This window comes from Trachypithecus francoisi, unplaced genomic scaffold (genome assembly GCF_009764315.1).
Source record: "Trachypithecus francoisi isolate TF-2019V2 unplaced genomic scaffold, Tfra_2.0 Lachesis_group8, whole genome shotgun sequence".
Classification (NCBI taxonomy): domain Eukaryota; kingdom Metazoa; phylum Chordata; class Mammalia; order Primates; family Cercopithecidae; genus Trachypithecus; species Trachypithecus francoisi.
In genome coordinates, this window is record NW_022681473.1 from 62162213 (window position 1) to 62177305 (window position 15093).

Consider the following 15093-nt stretch of genomic DNA (forward strand, 5'->3'; position numbering starts at 1 on the left):
AAGCAATTCTCCTGCCTCAACCTCCTGAGTAGCTGGGATTACAGGTGCCCGCCGCCACACCCAGCTAATTTTTTTGTATTTTTAACAGAGATGGGCTTTCACCATGTTGGCCAGGCTGATCTCGAACTCCTGACCTCAAGTGATCCACCCGCCTTGGCCTCCCAAAGTGCTGGAATTACAGACATGAGCCATTGTGCCCATAGTGACTATTTTTTACAACTTGAACTCTCATTGGTAAGAGTCCAGTGACTCTAGAGCATAGTCTTTGGATCACATTTCAAATTCCTCACACATGAAACTTCCAGCCAGACCCTGGGCCCCTGCCCTTTGCCCACCCGTCAAGGTGTCCAGGAATTTGTGGACTCTCCTACCTGCTCCAACTCCTCCTCAGCATATTTTTGGCGGCTCCGCTCATTCTCAGTACCCTCCCGCAGCTCCTTCAGCCGCTGGGCTTCCTGCTTAGCAAGGTTGATCTCATCGCGCAGCTTCTTCTCCAGATGGACCTTCTCCACCTCCACTGTGCGGTGCTCCTCCTGGGCCTTGTGCAGCCTGGGGGGCAATGCAGGGAGCTGGAGAAGGCCAGGCAAGGGGGTGCCAGCCAACATGCCATGAGTCACGGCACCAAAGAGGAAAATGACGGCTCCAACTCTCAGCATATATTCTCCCTGCTCTGCTAACTGTCTGGCTCTGAGCTAACTCAGGGCCAATAGAAACCACAGTTATTACCTAATTCACACCTTGACCATCATTTTGCTGCCAGTAATCAAGGCTGTGGAGCCCGGTTCTCAGGCATCTGAATCCCTCCTCTCAACTGTCTCATACAAAAATCATAACAAGTACCAGTTTACAAGGTACTTCCCATTTGTCCTCCCTGCAGATAATGATATATTGGTACCATTATCAGCCTGGGACAGGCAGATATGGAGCCTTAGAGAGGGAAAGCAACTTGCAGGAAGAACTGAGGCTAGAATTCCAATCTGTGTGACTTCAAATGCCGTAATTAATACCCTTATGTAGTGGTATCTAGAAAGTTCAATAAATGTAGAATACCGTGCAAGGTAGACAAAAAGATCCAGGAAAAACCTAATGGCCGAGAAATGACTGGGGTGGTAGCAGAGGGGTGGATTAAGGAAGATGAGGAAGGAACTATTGAGCTAGACCTCTTGGATTCCTGAGCTTCGGTTCCCAGAAGCAAAAAACAAATTTATGCCAGAGGGGCTGGGCAGGGCTCAGGAGAGTCCCCTGCTGCCCCCAGGCCCTGAGTTCCTTTCCCAAGTATCTTCCTTAGTGGATAAGATCTCAAGGGCATGGGTTATAATGTAAGTCTACCCTTGCACCGTCACACACATTCCCTCAGTTCACTGACAAAACCTTCCAGCCAGCTAAACAAGCCTTCTCCCTTCCTCACTTCTTTCCTCCACACGGCTATCTATGTTAATACACTCATTCATTCATCTATTCATTCACCAAGTTCTTTCAAGTGCCTACTAAGTGCCGAGCACTGTGCTAAGCCGTAAATGTATGGCAATAAATCAGAAAGCTGTCCCTGCCACTGAGGAGCTCATGATTTACTCCAACAAAGACAAGTAAACAGGTAACTGTATATAGTGTGACAAATTCTATAATAAAATTATCATATATATGATAAAATATATATAAATATAATATAAAAAATAAATATATAAAATATATATTTTATATATATATAAGATATATATAAAATATATATATCTTTTCATTATAGAATTTAATATATAATATATTATATATATATATGATGTTGGGTGCACCCAAAAGATGGAGTAATCAGCTCTGCCTGACAGGAGTCAGGGAAAGAAAGGGAGACTTGGGCTACACCCAGAACAAAGACTGAGAATTTGCTAATCCCTTTGGAAGAGAGAATGGACTTTACTGTCTGGTCTTCCTTTCTAAGTAAAAACCACCAGGTTACCAGGGAACCAGATTAGGAAGGGGAAAGGATAGTGAAGAAGAGATAAGATATATAGCTTAGACTTGAGGTATGGAAAAGAAAGGACTACAGAACAAGAAGGACCCTAAGAGAACACTGATCACTGAGATAATTAAGTAGATGAAACAGATGAAACAAACAGAACTCAATCTGTAAAAAACAAAACTAAGTCCAGAGCTATCAGTGGCGGAGACCTCAAAAGGTATCGTGGAACAAGCAAGGAGGTAAGAGGAGGAAATGTTAGGCTGCAGGCTCCCGCGAATTGTAATCTGCCTACTTTGTCCCTGAAGAGAAAGGGAGTTGAAACTCCTGAAAATGAACACCAGATGGCAATACATGCATAGGTAAAGACAAACCAGAGTCGCCATTTCCTGCCATCTCCTTCCCTTGCTGAATGTCCTTCTTTATTGTACTCTTCCATGACCCAACTGTATAAAGTTACACCATTAAGGATTCACTTCTTCACTGAAATACTGTCCTCTATGAAAGCAGCCTCTTGAGAAAAGCCAATACTACAATATGACTGTCCTTTATAATAGTGAGCTCCTTTATAGTAGAATCAAGACTGACCCCCTTTCATAGTGCCAATAAGGTCTGCTAGAGATGGAGATTAATAATTATTGTTGCGTGCAGAAATGAGCAAATAAATATACAATTAAGCACTGCCCCACTCCAAGGCAACAACCATTAGCATTGTAATTAGTCCTGGCTCTAAGCAGTTGTGTGACGATGAGCAAGTTTTGCCTGCTTTGGGAATCAAAATTCCTGCCTGCCTCAAATAATTATCTTGAAACTCAATGAAATCCTAACTGGAATGTACATGTAGAATTATAATTATTCACACAAATTATCAGGAACTCTGTAATAAAGCTCTGTAAAAGCTGGCATCGCAGGTCTGTTAATACAAGGAGGAACAAGGTGGCAGTGGGCTCTGGACACTCAGAGGAGGATATATGTGTACATGTGTGCAAGTCTATCTCTAGGGGGGAAAGGGGAGGGGTGTCTTTGTCTCTTTCTAAGTGCCGCAGTGGTCATTTAGCTCTGGAGGTCTTAGGGAGCAGGGAGTGCTGGGAGCTTAGTTTTATCCCCAAACTTGGAATGTCTCCTGCCTAGATTCTTTTGCCTTTGGAATGGAAACAGTACATGTTTTTCAAACAAATGAGGTATGGGGACTGCTCAGACAGCAGCAGTTAGCCCCTAATTGGCAAAGGGCCCAAGAACAAGGGGCCCAGCAGAGTAGCCAGGATTCAGCTTAGAGATCAGACCCCTCTTGCTCCCTAGAAGCCCAGCCCATGGAAATAAACCCAATAAGTCTGCTACCTCAGTAAAAGCAGCACCCTGGAGTGTCAAAATTCCTAGTTCACTACTTACTGATATACGACCCTGAGCAAAGCACTTACCCTCTCTGAGCCTTCATTTCCTCAACTCTAATAGTACCTACTTCAAAGGGCTATAGTGATTAAAAGCAATAATGCATTTAATTATTTAACAATATCTGGCTCACAAGAAGTCTTTTCCCCACCCCTCCAAAGAAAATAGTGTTTATCATTTAAAAATAACACAATGGCTGGGCACAGTGGCTCAGGCCTGTAATCCCAGCACTTTGGGAGGCTGAGGTAGACCTCTTGAGTCCAGAGTTCAGGAAAAGCCTGGGCAACCCAGCAAGACCCCTGTCTCTACAAAAAATCAAAAAAATTAGCCTGGCATGGTGGCATGCACCCAGCTACACAGGAGGCTGAAGCAGGAGGATCTCTTGAGCCCAGGGGGTGGAGGCTGCAGTGAGCCATGTTCATGCAATTGAACTTCAGCCTGGGCAATAGACCAAGACCCAGAGTCAAAAAAATAATAATAATAAATAGAAATAAATGAAAAGACAAGACTTCATTTCCTTTTACATGAGTTCCTGCAAAGACTTCCCAACTAGAGTACCTAGGCTTCCAGAATCATTTTCTAAAAAACAGTCCTGAATAGGCCTCTCCTCTTCTCAAAAATAAAACAACCAAAGAAACCTGATTTGACTCTCTATTGCCTTCTGCATCCTACTAACTTCCCCACATGCATCTTAAGGTCCCAGGGATCTGGCCCCACCCTATACACTCAACCTTAACACCCAGGACCTCCCTACCTGTCTTTCAAGGCTACCTCCTCAGAGTGCCACATCCACTCATTCATCTCTTTGTCTTTCTAGTCATTAGCATTTTTATCCTATAAGCTGAGTCTGGAACTAAGTCTGCATTAAGTGTGCTCTCACTGCTGCTTCTTGTGGGTATGTAAGTTTTGTTTCCTCAGGAACAGTGAATTTCTTACAACTGCCGTCACAGAACTGGTTACTGTATGTTAGGAAATACACAGGCTGACCGACTGACTGACGGGCACTCTCTTTTCACAGCTAAATCTTCTGCCATAGTTTTGAAGTCATATTTTATTTTAACAGAATCCCACACCATATGAGTTGGAAGTGTTCTAGGAGAGTTTAGCATTCTCCTAGGTCAATCCCTTCATATTACCAATGAGGAAATAAGTCCTGGGAGGGAAAGAGATTTATCCAAAGTCATACAGCAAGTCAGTGTTTATGAGATTTAGATTCCTTATAAGAAAGAACTAAGGACAGTAAGAAGGAAGGTTTGTGAGGTTTCTTTGGGGAACAGTTCATTATATCTATTTATATGCTAAGAGAAGCAGTGCAGAGACGGATGAAGGAAGAATGACCCCCTAACAAGCAATGGGAAGCTCAAGACCTCTGGCAGCTACACATTTCTCCTTCTGAAGCTAAGAGGCAAAAAAGATAGAAACAAGTTTCTCCCCAGGAGGAATAACTGCCCAGGGCACTTGGAATATCAGCAACCTGAACTTGCAGTGCAGTTTTGGAAGGATGATGCAGCCTGGGCTGCCAAGTTGACAAGGTCTCAGGGGCCAAGTGGCTCACACCCAGGTGGAAATAGGAGGTTCCCAGGAGCCAAAGGTAATGGCAGGGCCTTACCTTTCCTGAAGGTCATGCAGACTCTGCTCAGCTCGGTGTAACCCTTCCAAGTCCTTCATCATCTTCTTCATGTGCTCCTTGGAGTAACGGTTCTGGATATAGGCAAACCAGCAGCCGCCCACACCAATAACGATAGACACCACCAGCATGAAGTCCTTGAGGTGATTATGGCGGGTCACTGCCAAAGAGGGGAGGGCATGGTGAGTTAGGGTGCCCACTGCACACTTAGCCTTGCAGACTCCACTGCACACTCTCCCACTCACCCACTGAGAAGGAATTAGTTTCTCTTCTTAGATACACAATTCCCATACACTATTATAGTAAGCTCTATGTCTATCTCTCTGCTAGCCAAGGCTTTGTTTTGAAATGAGAGGCCTTACAGCAATACAGGAAGCTTATTAAATCATACTTCCTTAAGATGCAGTGAAGAGGAGAGAACTAGTGCCTTCTCAATATACCCCAGCCATCTTTGGGCTAGGATGAGCCCATATGCCCAGATGTAGTGGCTTCTGTCCTACAGGGTAAGCAATTCTAAAGTTCCACAGTAGGTAAATGGAGATGACTGGTATAAAGGATATAAAGCAATGTCACCAGAAGCCTCAGTTCTGGCTGTAGGACTGAAGTCACTGTAGAAACTAGGTCTCCTGGACTACCAGGCCATTCTTGGCACAGATCAGGGAAAGGTCCAGAAGTCTCAATCTACTGTGAACATTTCTAGGCTACTGTGAAATCCAGAAACTCTAGAACAGGATAGCATCAAGAAATTGATATTGATGAGACATTACACCTACTAGAAACTGAGGGGCAGAGCTATTTCCAGAAAACACCTGGTAGCAATTCAGTGAAGCACGAGGGCCCCAACCACCAGCTGGGGTTCAAAGAATGCCCATTGTCCAGAACAAAATTTAAATGTTAAACAAGAAATGACACCAAAAGATAAAAAGCAAAAGCCACATCCTAAACACTTAGCTAATCAGGAGAGAGGCACTTCTGGAACTAACATTGTTCCTGGTATAACAGATCTGGGCTCTGTGCCACAGCACAAAAGACTTGAAAGGGGCACTATAAGAAGGAGACAGCTGCTCCTGCATCCTCTGTCTAGGTTGTGCTGTGGGCTCAGAGGAGCCCTGGATGTGGGAGTCAGAGAAAGAGGGAAAAAAGGGAGTTATGCCAGAGCTAATGACCCTCTGTGCACAGCAAGTTGCCCTTAGACAGTGGAGGAGGAGGTAGGACTGGCATGATCCTTGGACACAGTAAGGACGTGAGGCTGGTGGAAATCCAAAAGGACCCAGGTCGAGCCACCAAGTTAAGGGAGGGTCAAGACGCCAGAAAAAGAAACCATATGATACTGATGCCCATAGTTTGACAAAAAGAGTTACCATCATAGCTGCTCACAGAAAGGCTGAGCAGCAGGACATGGGGATGAGATGGGATCAAAGACAAATTAACACATCCTATTTCCACCCAAGGGAGGGGGGTTACTAGGTCAGGGTGGTGGCCATGTCCTTCATACGTTTATTCCAGGCTCTCTGAAAGAAAACCAAGGGTCCTCTCATGGCCATCCCCTAGCCTCCAGGCAGGCTACAAGTCTAGGCATACTTAAGCCCTCACTCTCCTACCTTTCGGGTTCCAAGAGAAGCTATTTCTGCAGCACAGTGAGTTGTCTTTCTTCCTGGAACACACCTGCCTCCTCCAGAGCCACTACCAGAGCCTGGGGTATTCTTTGTCTCCCCTGTTTGTTAACGACTTTTAATCTTGGTTTCCTAGGGTTTCTCAACTTCAATATCCCCTTTATATTCTTACCAAAAGTCAAAGGTATCCTTGTTCAAACAAGACTCCACGCAACGAGTGCTTCCAATACTTCAAATACTTAAGGTGGGTATGCAGATTGAGCCTAGTTATTTCATTTGGTTTCTTATTCTATGTTATCCAGTTCAATTTGCCAGAAAAGCAACCACTCCTGCTCGCTGAGGACTTTCCCCTATTTTCTGAGCCAATGAAGAAGTAAGATAAGGCATAGTCTTTTCTTTTCCTATCTCCAACTGCCCCTGACCTGCAACAATTTTTCCGTAGGCCTCCCTGCACTTTTCTCAATATTCCTGCTGAAAGCACAAAGGGCACACTAGCCCCTAGCCCAAAACTAAGCACACTGTAGGCACACGTTAAAAATTAAAAATAGTAGCTACCATTTATTTAGGGGAAATTGGGGCACAGAGAACCTTAGAAATGTGTCCAAGGTCACAAAGCTACTGAGTGATAGAGCTAGTCAGCTTGATTTCAAAGCTGGAACTCTTTATTATATCTTGTTTCCTCTAACGGAAGTAGAAGATGGATAACATCTCCTAACATCTCCAAACACCCCTAATATCTGCAAACTGGTACTATTTGGAGAGCCCTAGATGGGCCTGTAAGCCCAGAGCCAACTCTGCAGAGTGAAAAAGACTGTAAAGGGCTGTGTGCTACTCTGTGGTCACATGGGGAGGACTGAGCATGCCTTCTACTGTCAGAAAATGGACCTTGAGGTGGCCCTCTGCTGAGCCAATCTGATCCCTCTTCTCTTTTCCCAAGTTCTGAGGCTGCTGTGGACAGATGGCACCTGTTCCCTCAGCATGCCCTCTTGGCTACTGCATGACAAACCTTTTATGTGAGATATGTCAAGCCTCAGACCAATAGCAGAATTTTTATTATGGCTCGGTGAGGTGGCTATAGCTCACAGCTGTACCAAGTCTAGGTTCTCTGGGGTGTTTGTGTGCTAAATGATCGATGATGAGGTCTAAGTGTCTGCTCATTCAGCCTTAAGAACTCCTCCTAACTTCAGAACACAGGTCAGACCCAGTACAGGCCTCTAGGTCCTAAATGGGTGTTAAAGAATAGCACTGAAATAGGGATTTTTAGTCCATGCTCAGAGGGGAAATAAAGTCTAGAGGGGCGCAGATCAAGGGACTATTTGTAAACATCCAGCAGGCACGCCCCCACCCCTTTCAGAAGTTTCCTGGCAAAGAGCTCCTTAGTATTTTCCTCAGACTCCAGCTGGCAATTTTCAAAAGTTTCATTAGACAAGCATCAGTAGAAAAATATAAAAACAATATTTGCCATCAGGACAGCTGCTGATTTCTAAAATATTAGCTTCCAGGAGCATACCCAGTTCTATCAGAATCCTTGAATGAGAGAGCCAGTAAGAACCTTTAATGACCAAACCCATTTTACAGAAAAGGAAACCCAAATCCAGGCAGAACTGAATTGCCAAAGATCACTTAATAAGGCAAGGACCAAGCACAGAAGTCCTAAAAATACAGGAGGCAGACACCAGGAAGGAACAGACCTCCTGTCTTTTATACAGAACCCTTATTAAGCAAGGAGTTCTTCCCAAAAATCATAAAATGTCACAGCTGAAAGAAACTGTAGGGAGGAATCTCATAATATAAATCATAAAACACACCTGAGAAAAGTGACCTACCCAAGGTCACATAGTGAGTGGCAATTTTGAAAAGGGACCCAGGTCACCTGCCAATACAGGGTTCTTTCCCAAACTTCAAAGAAGTCGTCTGAATAAAACTCCAGGAGCTACCAAAAAATCAAGCTGTACAGGCATATACCTCAGAAACACTGCAAGTTCAGTATGAGGCCACTGCAATAAAGCTAATAAAGCAATAAAGTGAGTTACACAAATTTTTTGGTTTCCCAGTGATAAAAGTTATGTTTACACTATACTATAGTCTAGTAAGTGTATAATAGCATTATGTCTAAAAATACAGTGTGCGTGCCTTAATTTAAAAATAACTTATTGCTTAAAAATTCCGACACAGACACTCAAAAGTGAGCACACACTCTTGGAAATATGGTACCAACAGCTTGATCAACACAGGATTGCCACAAACCTTCAACTTGTAAAAAATGCAATTATCTGCAAAGTGCAATAAAGCAAAGCACAATAAAACAAGGTATGCATGTATATATTTAGTAAGACATAATTCACAGAGCCTAAAATTCTAAGTCTCTCTCTTAAAATGTGCAATTCAATGGTTGTAGTATATTCACAAAGTTGTGCAACCCTTGACAAAATTAATGTTAGAATATTATCATTACCCCAAAAAGAAATGCCATATCTATTAGCAGTCACTTCCTATTTCTCACTGCCCCCACTCCCAGCCCCAGAAACCACTAATCTATTTTCTGTCTCTATGGATTTGTGTATTCTGGGCATTTTATGTAAGTGAAATCACAAAATTATATAATATGTGGCCTGTTGTGACTGGCTTCTTTTACTTGGCATGTTTTCAAGGTTCATCCACACTGTAGCATATATCAGTACTTCATACCTTTTAGTGGCTGATTAATATTCTACTGTATGTATATACCATTTGTTTTTCCATTCATCAACTGACAGACACTTGAGTTGTTTCCACTTTTTGGCTATTATTCTAATTTCAACACATCCTTACCAACACTTGTTACTGTCTTTTTTATTATATCCTAGTGGGTAAAAAGTGTTACCTAATTGTGATTTTGATTTGCATTGCCCTGATAATGATGTTGAGCATTGTTTCAGGTGTATATTGGTCATTGAACTATGGACTATATAAATATATGTTCAAATCCTTTGTCCATTTTTTGTTTGTTCGTTCGTTTTGAGAGAGAGTATCGGCCGGGCGCGGTGGCTCAAGCCTGTAATCCCAGTACTTTGGGAGGCCGAGACGGGCGGATCACGAGGTCAGGAGATCGAGACCATCCTGGCTAATACGGTGAAACCCTGAAACCCTGTCTCTACTTAAAAATACAAAAAACTAGCCGGGCGACGAGGCGGGCGCCTGTAGTCCCAGCTACTCGGGAGGCTGAGGCAGGAGAATGGCGTGAACCCGGGAGGCGGAGCTTGCAGTGAGCTGAGATCCGGCCACTGCACTCCAGCCTGGGTGGCAGAGCAAGACTCCGTCTCAAAAAAAAAAGAGAGAGAGAGTATCACTCTGTCACCCAGGCTGGAGTGCAGTGGCATGATCTTGGCTTACTGTAACCTCTGCCTCCCAGGTTTCAGCAATTCTCATGCCTCAGCCTCCTGAGTAGCTGGGATTACAGGCATGTGCCACCACATCCAGCTAATTTTTGCATTTTTTTAGTAGAGACGGGGTTTTGCCATGTTGGCCAGACTGTTCTCGAACTCCTGTCCTCAGGTGATCTGCCCACCTCAGCCTCCCAAAGTGCTGGGATTACTGGCATAAGCCACCGTACCTAGCAAGAATTTTTTATGTATTCTGGATAGTAGAGCCTTGTCAGAAAAATGTTTGCCAATACTTTCTCCATTTTGTGGGTTTTCTTTTCACTTTCTTGGTACATTCTTTGAAGTATAAAACTTTTTTATTTTGGTGAAGTCCAATTTATCTATTCTTTCTTTTGTTGCATATGCTCTTTAAAAAATAATTTGAGGTAAAATTCACATAATACAAAAGTAACCATTTTAAAGTAAGCAATTCAGTGGCATATAGTACATTCATGATGTTATGCAACCACCTGCTTTCCAGGTTCATCCACATTGTAACATGTATCAGAATTTCATTCCATTTATAGGTGAATAATATTCCATTGCACCACAATGTATTTATCTATTTATCTATTAATAGATATTTGGGTTGTTTTATTTTTTGGCTCTTGTGGCATTTGCTGCTATGAACATGCATGTACATGTACTTGTTTGAGTATTTGTCTTCAATTCTTTGCATGTATACCTAAGTGTGGAATTGCTAGGTTCTATGGTAACTCTGTGTCTAATTTTTGAGAAACCACCAGACTATTTTACATAGTAGCAGAACCATTTTACCTTCTCATCAGCAATGTACAGGGGTTCCAATTTCTCTATACCCTTGCCAAAACTTGTTTTCCATTTTTAAAAACTATTTTTATTATAACTGTCCCAGTCAGTGTGAAGTATATTCTTAGCTTCAGTACCTGTGTTCTGCCTATCTCAGGAAGATAGTTTTCCTGCTGATCTCTGGCCTTCCTTAAGTTAAATCACATGCAGCACATGGGCTACATGCAATAAGCCTAAAAGAAAAATACCCCTGTCCTGGTATCAGTCCAACCTGCTCCACCAGGGCCCCTCTTATTGGTTCTGATATCCTGGACCCCATACCATGTCCCCAGCATTCTGGTTCCCATAGCTGATTTTTCCAGATAAAATCCTTGACTGCTTTAACCTGCAGTTTCTACTGTACCCTTTCAGACATGGTAAATCTGATTTTGATACAGATACAGCTTGATAATATATATTACAAAGTTAAGGAAGACTTTCAGGCTGCTGAAAACCTCCCCTTGCTGGGTGGTGACAGAGGAGAACCTTTGCAAAAGTAGCCTAGCTTTTATAGTTGGGTATAAGTGTTCTTGGTGTGTACAAAGAGATGTGTAAGTTGTTAACAGGGAGAGTTTAATAAGGCCACTTCCACTTCTCATCTTTCAAGACTCAGCTCAAGAATTACTTTCTCCATAAAGTTTCCTGGACTCCAATAGGAAACTCCTCCCTAGTATGTGCCCCCAGTTGAACTCTGGAAAGACTTACATAATAGCTATAACACTTACTATATTTGTTGACACTTTACTATATTTGCTGACATAGCTATCTCCATTTAAATAGAAGTACTTGAGAGCAGGGATCCTGCCATTTATGCTGGTACTTATAATGTGCTCAGTAAAGGTTAGTGAATGATGAAAGGCCACTGCTCAATACAGAGACTAGGCCTTACATAAAGAGTAGAACCAGTTACTGTGTCATTATTCAAAACCTACTAATGAAAGTGAGCAAAATGTGTCCTAGAACCCTCCACTCCCCCAAAAAAAGGTGGCAAAGGAAGTGGAAACAGTAGTCTTCCCCCAGGTTGCTCTGTTTCATACTTTCAAAAAGCATAGATTCACTTGTATTGAGACATCAGCTTGCGCATTTGCCAAGCCATATTCACAGACAGGGAAATGTTATATTGCCTCTGACCTTGCCTGCCAGCTGCTTCTCTGGACTGGTTCCTGATTCAATACCTTTCTGCTGCTGGCACCCTAAATCGAGGCAAGTCATTCCCAAAGGGCAGGAAGCGGGCCCTAAGAGCCTGTTTAGTTGAAAATAGTTTTCCAAGAAATCTCACTACTTTTTGCTCCCCCTTGGTTCACTTAGAATTAGAAAAAGGATGGCAGGCTGGCTGTTCCCACAACATAGCTCTGTGGAAACCGAACAACCCAATTCTCTCAACTAGCCCCCTTGGCTGAAGAGACCACCCTTTCTTAGGTCCAAGTGTGTCTACTGCTTCAGTGAAAACCCACTTAGTCCTCCTTGGTCATTCAATGATACAAAGATATTCACTAATCAGTTCATGCACTCTAAATGTCTACAATAACCCACTGTCATTATATATATATATAGCTGCTGATGTGCTATTGAAATGAAATATGGAAGTAGGTAACAGCTAACAAGCTTTCAGTCCATAGGGGGTTACTTCTATCCCTGAGCACACTTTTCATATTTTAGCTTTTGTATTCTTGCTCAGGTTGTTTACTCTGCCTAGAATGTCCTATTCTGCCACCTCCATAGAATAAAGCTCTATCCACCCTTAAAGGCAGAGGTCACATGTCACCTTGTCTATAGGATACCTTCACTAGGCCTCCTCTGGGCCTCAGAAGCACTGTGTACCTCTACAGAACACTCATGTTATACCTTCAGGGCAGAATATGATTCATTCCAGGTCTTCCTACAGGGTCCAGCACAGCACTGGCACAATGCAGATATTTCCTTAAAGTATTTAATGAATGCATGTTGCTATATATCTGGACTAAAATGTAAGACTCTTTCAAACTTAATACCAGTGGAAAGAGTATAGATGCTATCTTGCAGGTGTGCCTAGCAGACCCAGAGCCTTAGCCTATCCACTACAACAGCTTTGGTTTCCATGGCACAGCAGTAGCCCTTCTCATCACAAGACTCACAGAGAGGAGGCCCGAAGAGCACTGTATCCAGGGCCTTCAACTGCAGCTTCTGCCGATGACTCCGGTCTGTCATCTTCAGCACAGTCCCTGTCATGGTGGTGTTGGTGACAGCTAGCCTGTTGAGGCAAAGAGTAGCAGATCAGTTCGCTGCCAGTAAAGCCAGGAAGGATCCTGGTAGGATTACCCGCCTTCTCCAGGAACACTTCTAGCTCTTGGTGATCGCTCCCCTCTGCACTCTGGAACACAGAGGCTATACCAGTTGGTCTCAACAGAGTGTATGGAGGGACACATAACATTTACCAAGAACTTGTTCAGCCCTCTCCCCATATCCACCAACTTCTAAGCACCCTATCCTTTAAGGATTACCTGTCTGTAACCATTCCCACACCCAACTAAATTTTCTGTTGTGCTTCTCCTTCCAGGGTTTATCTTCTATATATTGTCCCCACCTCCCACCACTTATAAATGCATTTCCTGTGCAGCCCAGGTCAAACTGTCATGTCATATGACCCAGTGATTCCGGGACTTATGAATTATCCTAAACTCACTGTCATTATATATAAACCTGCTGATGTGCTATTGAAATGAAATACAGAAAAGGAAAAAAACTTTTTAATTAATCACTGGTGACAAAAATGGAATTAGTCCCGTTAGCTTGTATTTGAGTCACTGCAATACAAGTTATCTCCAGTAAAATTACTGTAATTTTTTATGACCTCCACCCATACTGTCAGTGATAACTATAATAAGAGAAAGTCTGTAAACAAGAAAATGACCTAGGAAAAATGGAACTTTGTTTTTCTTCTGCTGGAACACAGTGGATATAAAAGGAGAGGGGTAAAGGATATGAAAGGTTGAAAACCACTGGTCTAGGTCCCACAAGTAAGCACTTAATTCTATACTACTCTATAAGGTTTATGCACTTTTCTGATGCATTGCTTTATTTCCCCAGCTAGAAAAGAAGCTTCTGACAGCACAGTGTGATTATACTTCTGTCAGAGCATGCAGGAACAGCTACTTCCTTCTCTGGCCTTGGAAAGCAATCAAGCCCACCAACAAGAGAGGCAGTGAGGCACTGTGATGGGGAGTGGGAGTGGTCAGGAGATCTGTCTTCTCATTTCAGCTCCACTAGTGACTCACTTGTCTGATCATAAGTTGCTTTGTTCCTCCCCCAGGACCTCAGTTTCCTACTGTGTAAACTTATATAAAATCAGATGCTTCCTACAAGCCTGGGAGTTCTTGGGGTTCCTCTTTAAAACACTTCTGCCAGATGTGCTGCAGTTTGTCTGACTAATGAGAATAAACATTGTCATCTTTTCTACAGTCTATTTCTCAAAGACACCTATGAACTGGAATGCTATCTATTTGTAAGCAATGAAAGAAATGAGAAAGGAGGCAACATTGACTAAGCAACTACTGTGTGTCTGATACTTTACATACAACAACTCATTCAGTCCTCACAACAACCTTAAGAACTCAGTTCCATTATCAGTGCCACTTTCTAGATAAGAAAACAGACTTAGAGTTCAGTAACTTGCCCAAAGTCACAAACAAGTAAGTGGCAAAGCCAGAGAATGAACTCAAATCTGCTAGATTATTCTCATTATACCATGTGAGCTAGTGATGGGCCTAGAACCACCCTCACTCCACCCCAAGCACTGAAGGCCCCATGCTTCCTGCCTATCACTAAGGTGCCACAGCTTGGCATCCCTTACATCTGTGCCCAGCCTGGCTGGACCTGGTCTTGGCTCTAATTCTAGCCACAAAAAAGCTAAGTGAACCGATGACCTGAGAACTGACTTCTTATTCTATGCTTTGCAGTTTTAATCCAAGCCAAAGATATCCCCCATGAGGAAAATGGTCCGGGGATCCACAAGGCAATATTGCTATTTCTATGAGTAGCAAGAAAGAAACCTAAATCCTGGATCTTAGTGGCCAATCATCTACTTCTCCATTAAACATGGAGTTCCTCAAGTCAGGGGTCAGGTCTAATGCATCTCTTTGTCCTCTGGGCCCACCAAAGAGCATGGCACATGGTAGGTGCTTAGTGAAGTTTTGTAAAATAGAACTAAACTGGGCCGGGCGCGGTGGCTCAAGCCTGTAATCCCAGCACTTTGGGAGGCCGAGACGGGCGGATCACGAGGTCAGGAGATCGAGACCATCCTGGCTAACACAGTGAAACCCCGTCTCT

The 15093-nt window shown here is 43.1% G+C and overlaps 1 protein-coding gene across 6 annotated transcripts in view; it reads right to left on the reverse strand.

Annotated features, from left to right (window-relative positions):
* STIM1 (stromal interaction molecule 1) overlaps positions 1 to 15093 on the reverse strand; it is a 222740-nt gene that overhangs the window by 18504 nt on the left and 189143 nt on the right. For all 6 annotated transcript variants that reach the window (XM_033206878.1, XM_033206880.1, XM_033206875.1 and 3 more), the window contains 3 exons: positions 12903 to 13018; positions 4950 to 5127; positions 372 to 549 (listed from right to left, as the gene is read on the reverse strand). In XM_033206878.1, the coding sequence (XP_033062769.1) occupies positions 372 to 549; positions 4950 to 5127; positions 12903 to 13018 (472 nt within the window). The remainder of the gene's footprint in view (positions 1 to 371; positions 550 to 4949; positions 5128 to 12902; positions 13019 to 15093) is intronic.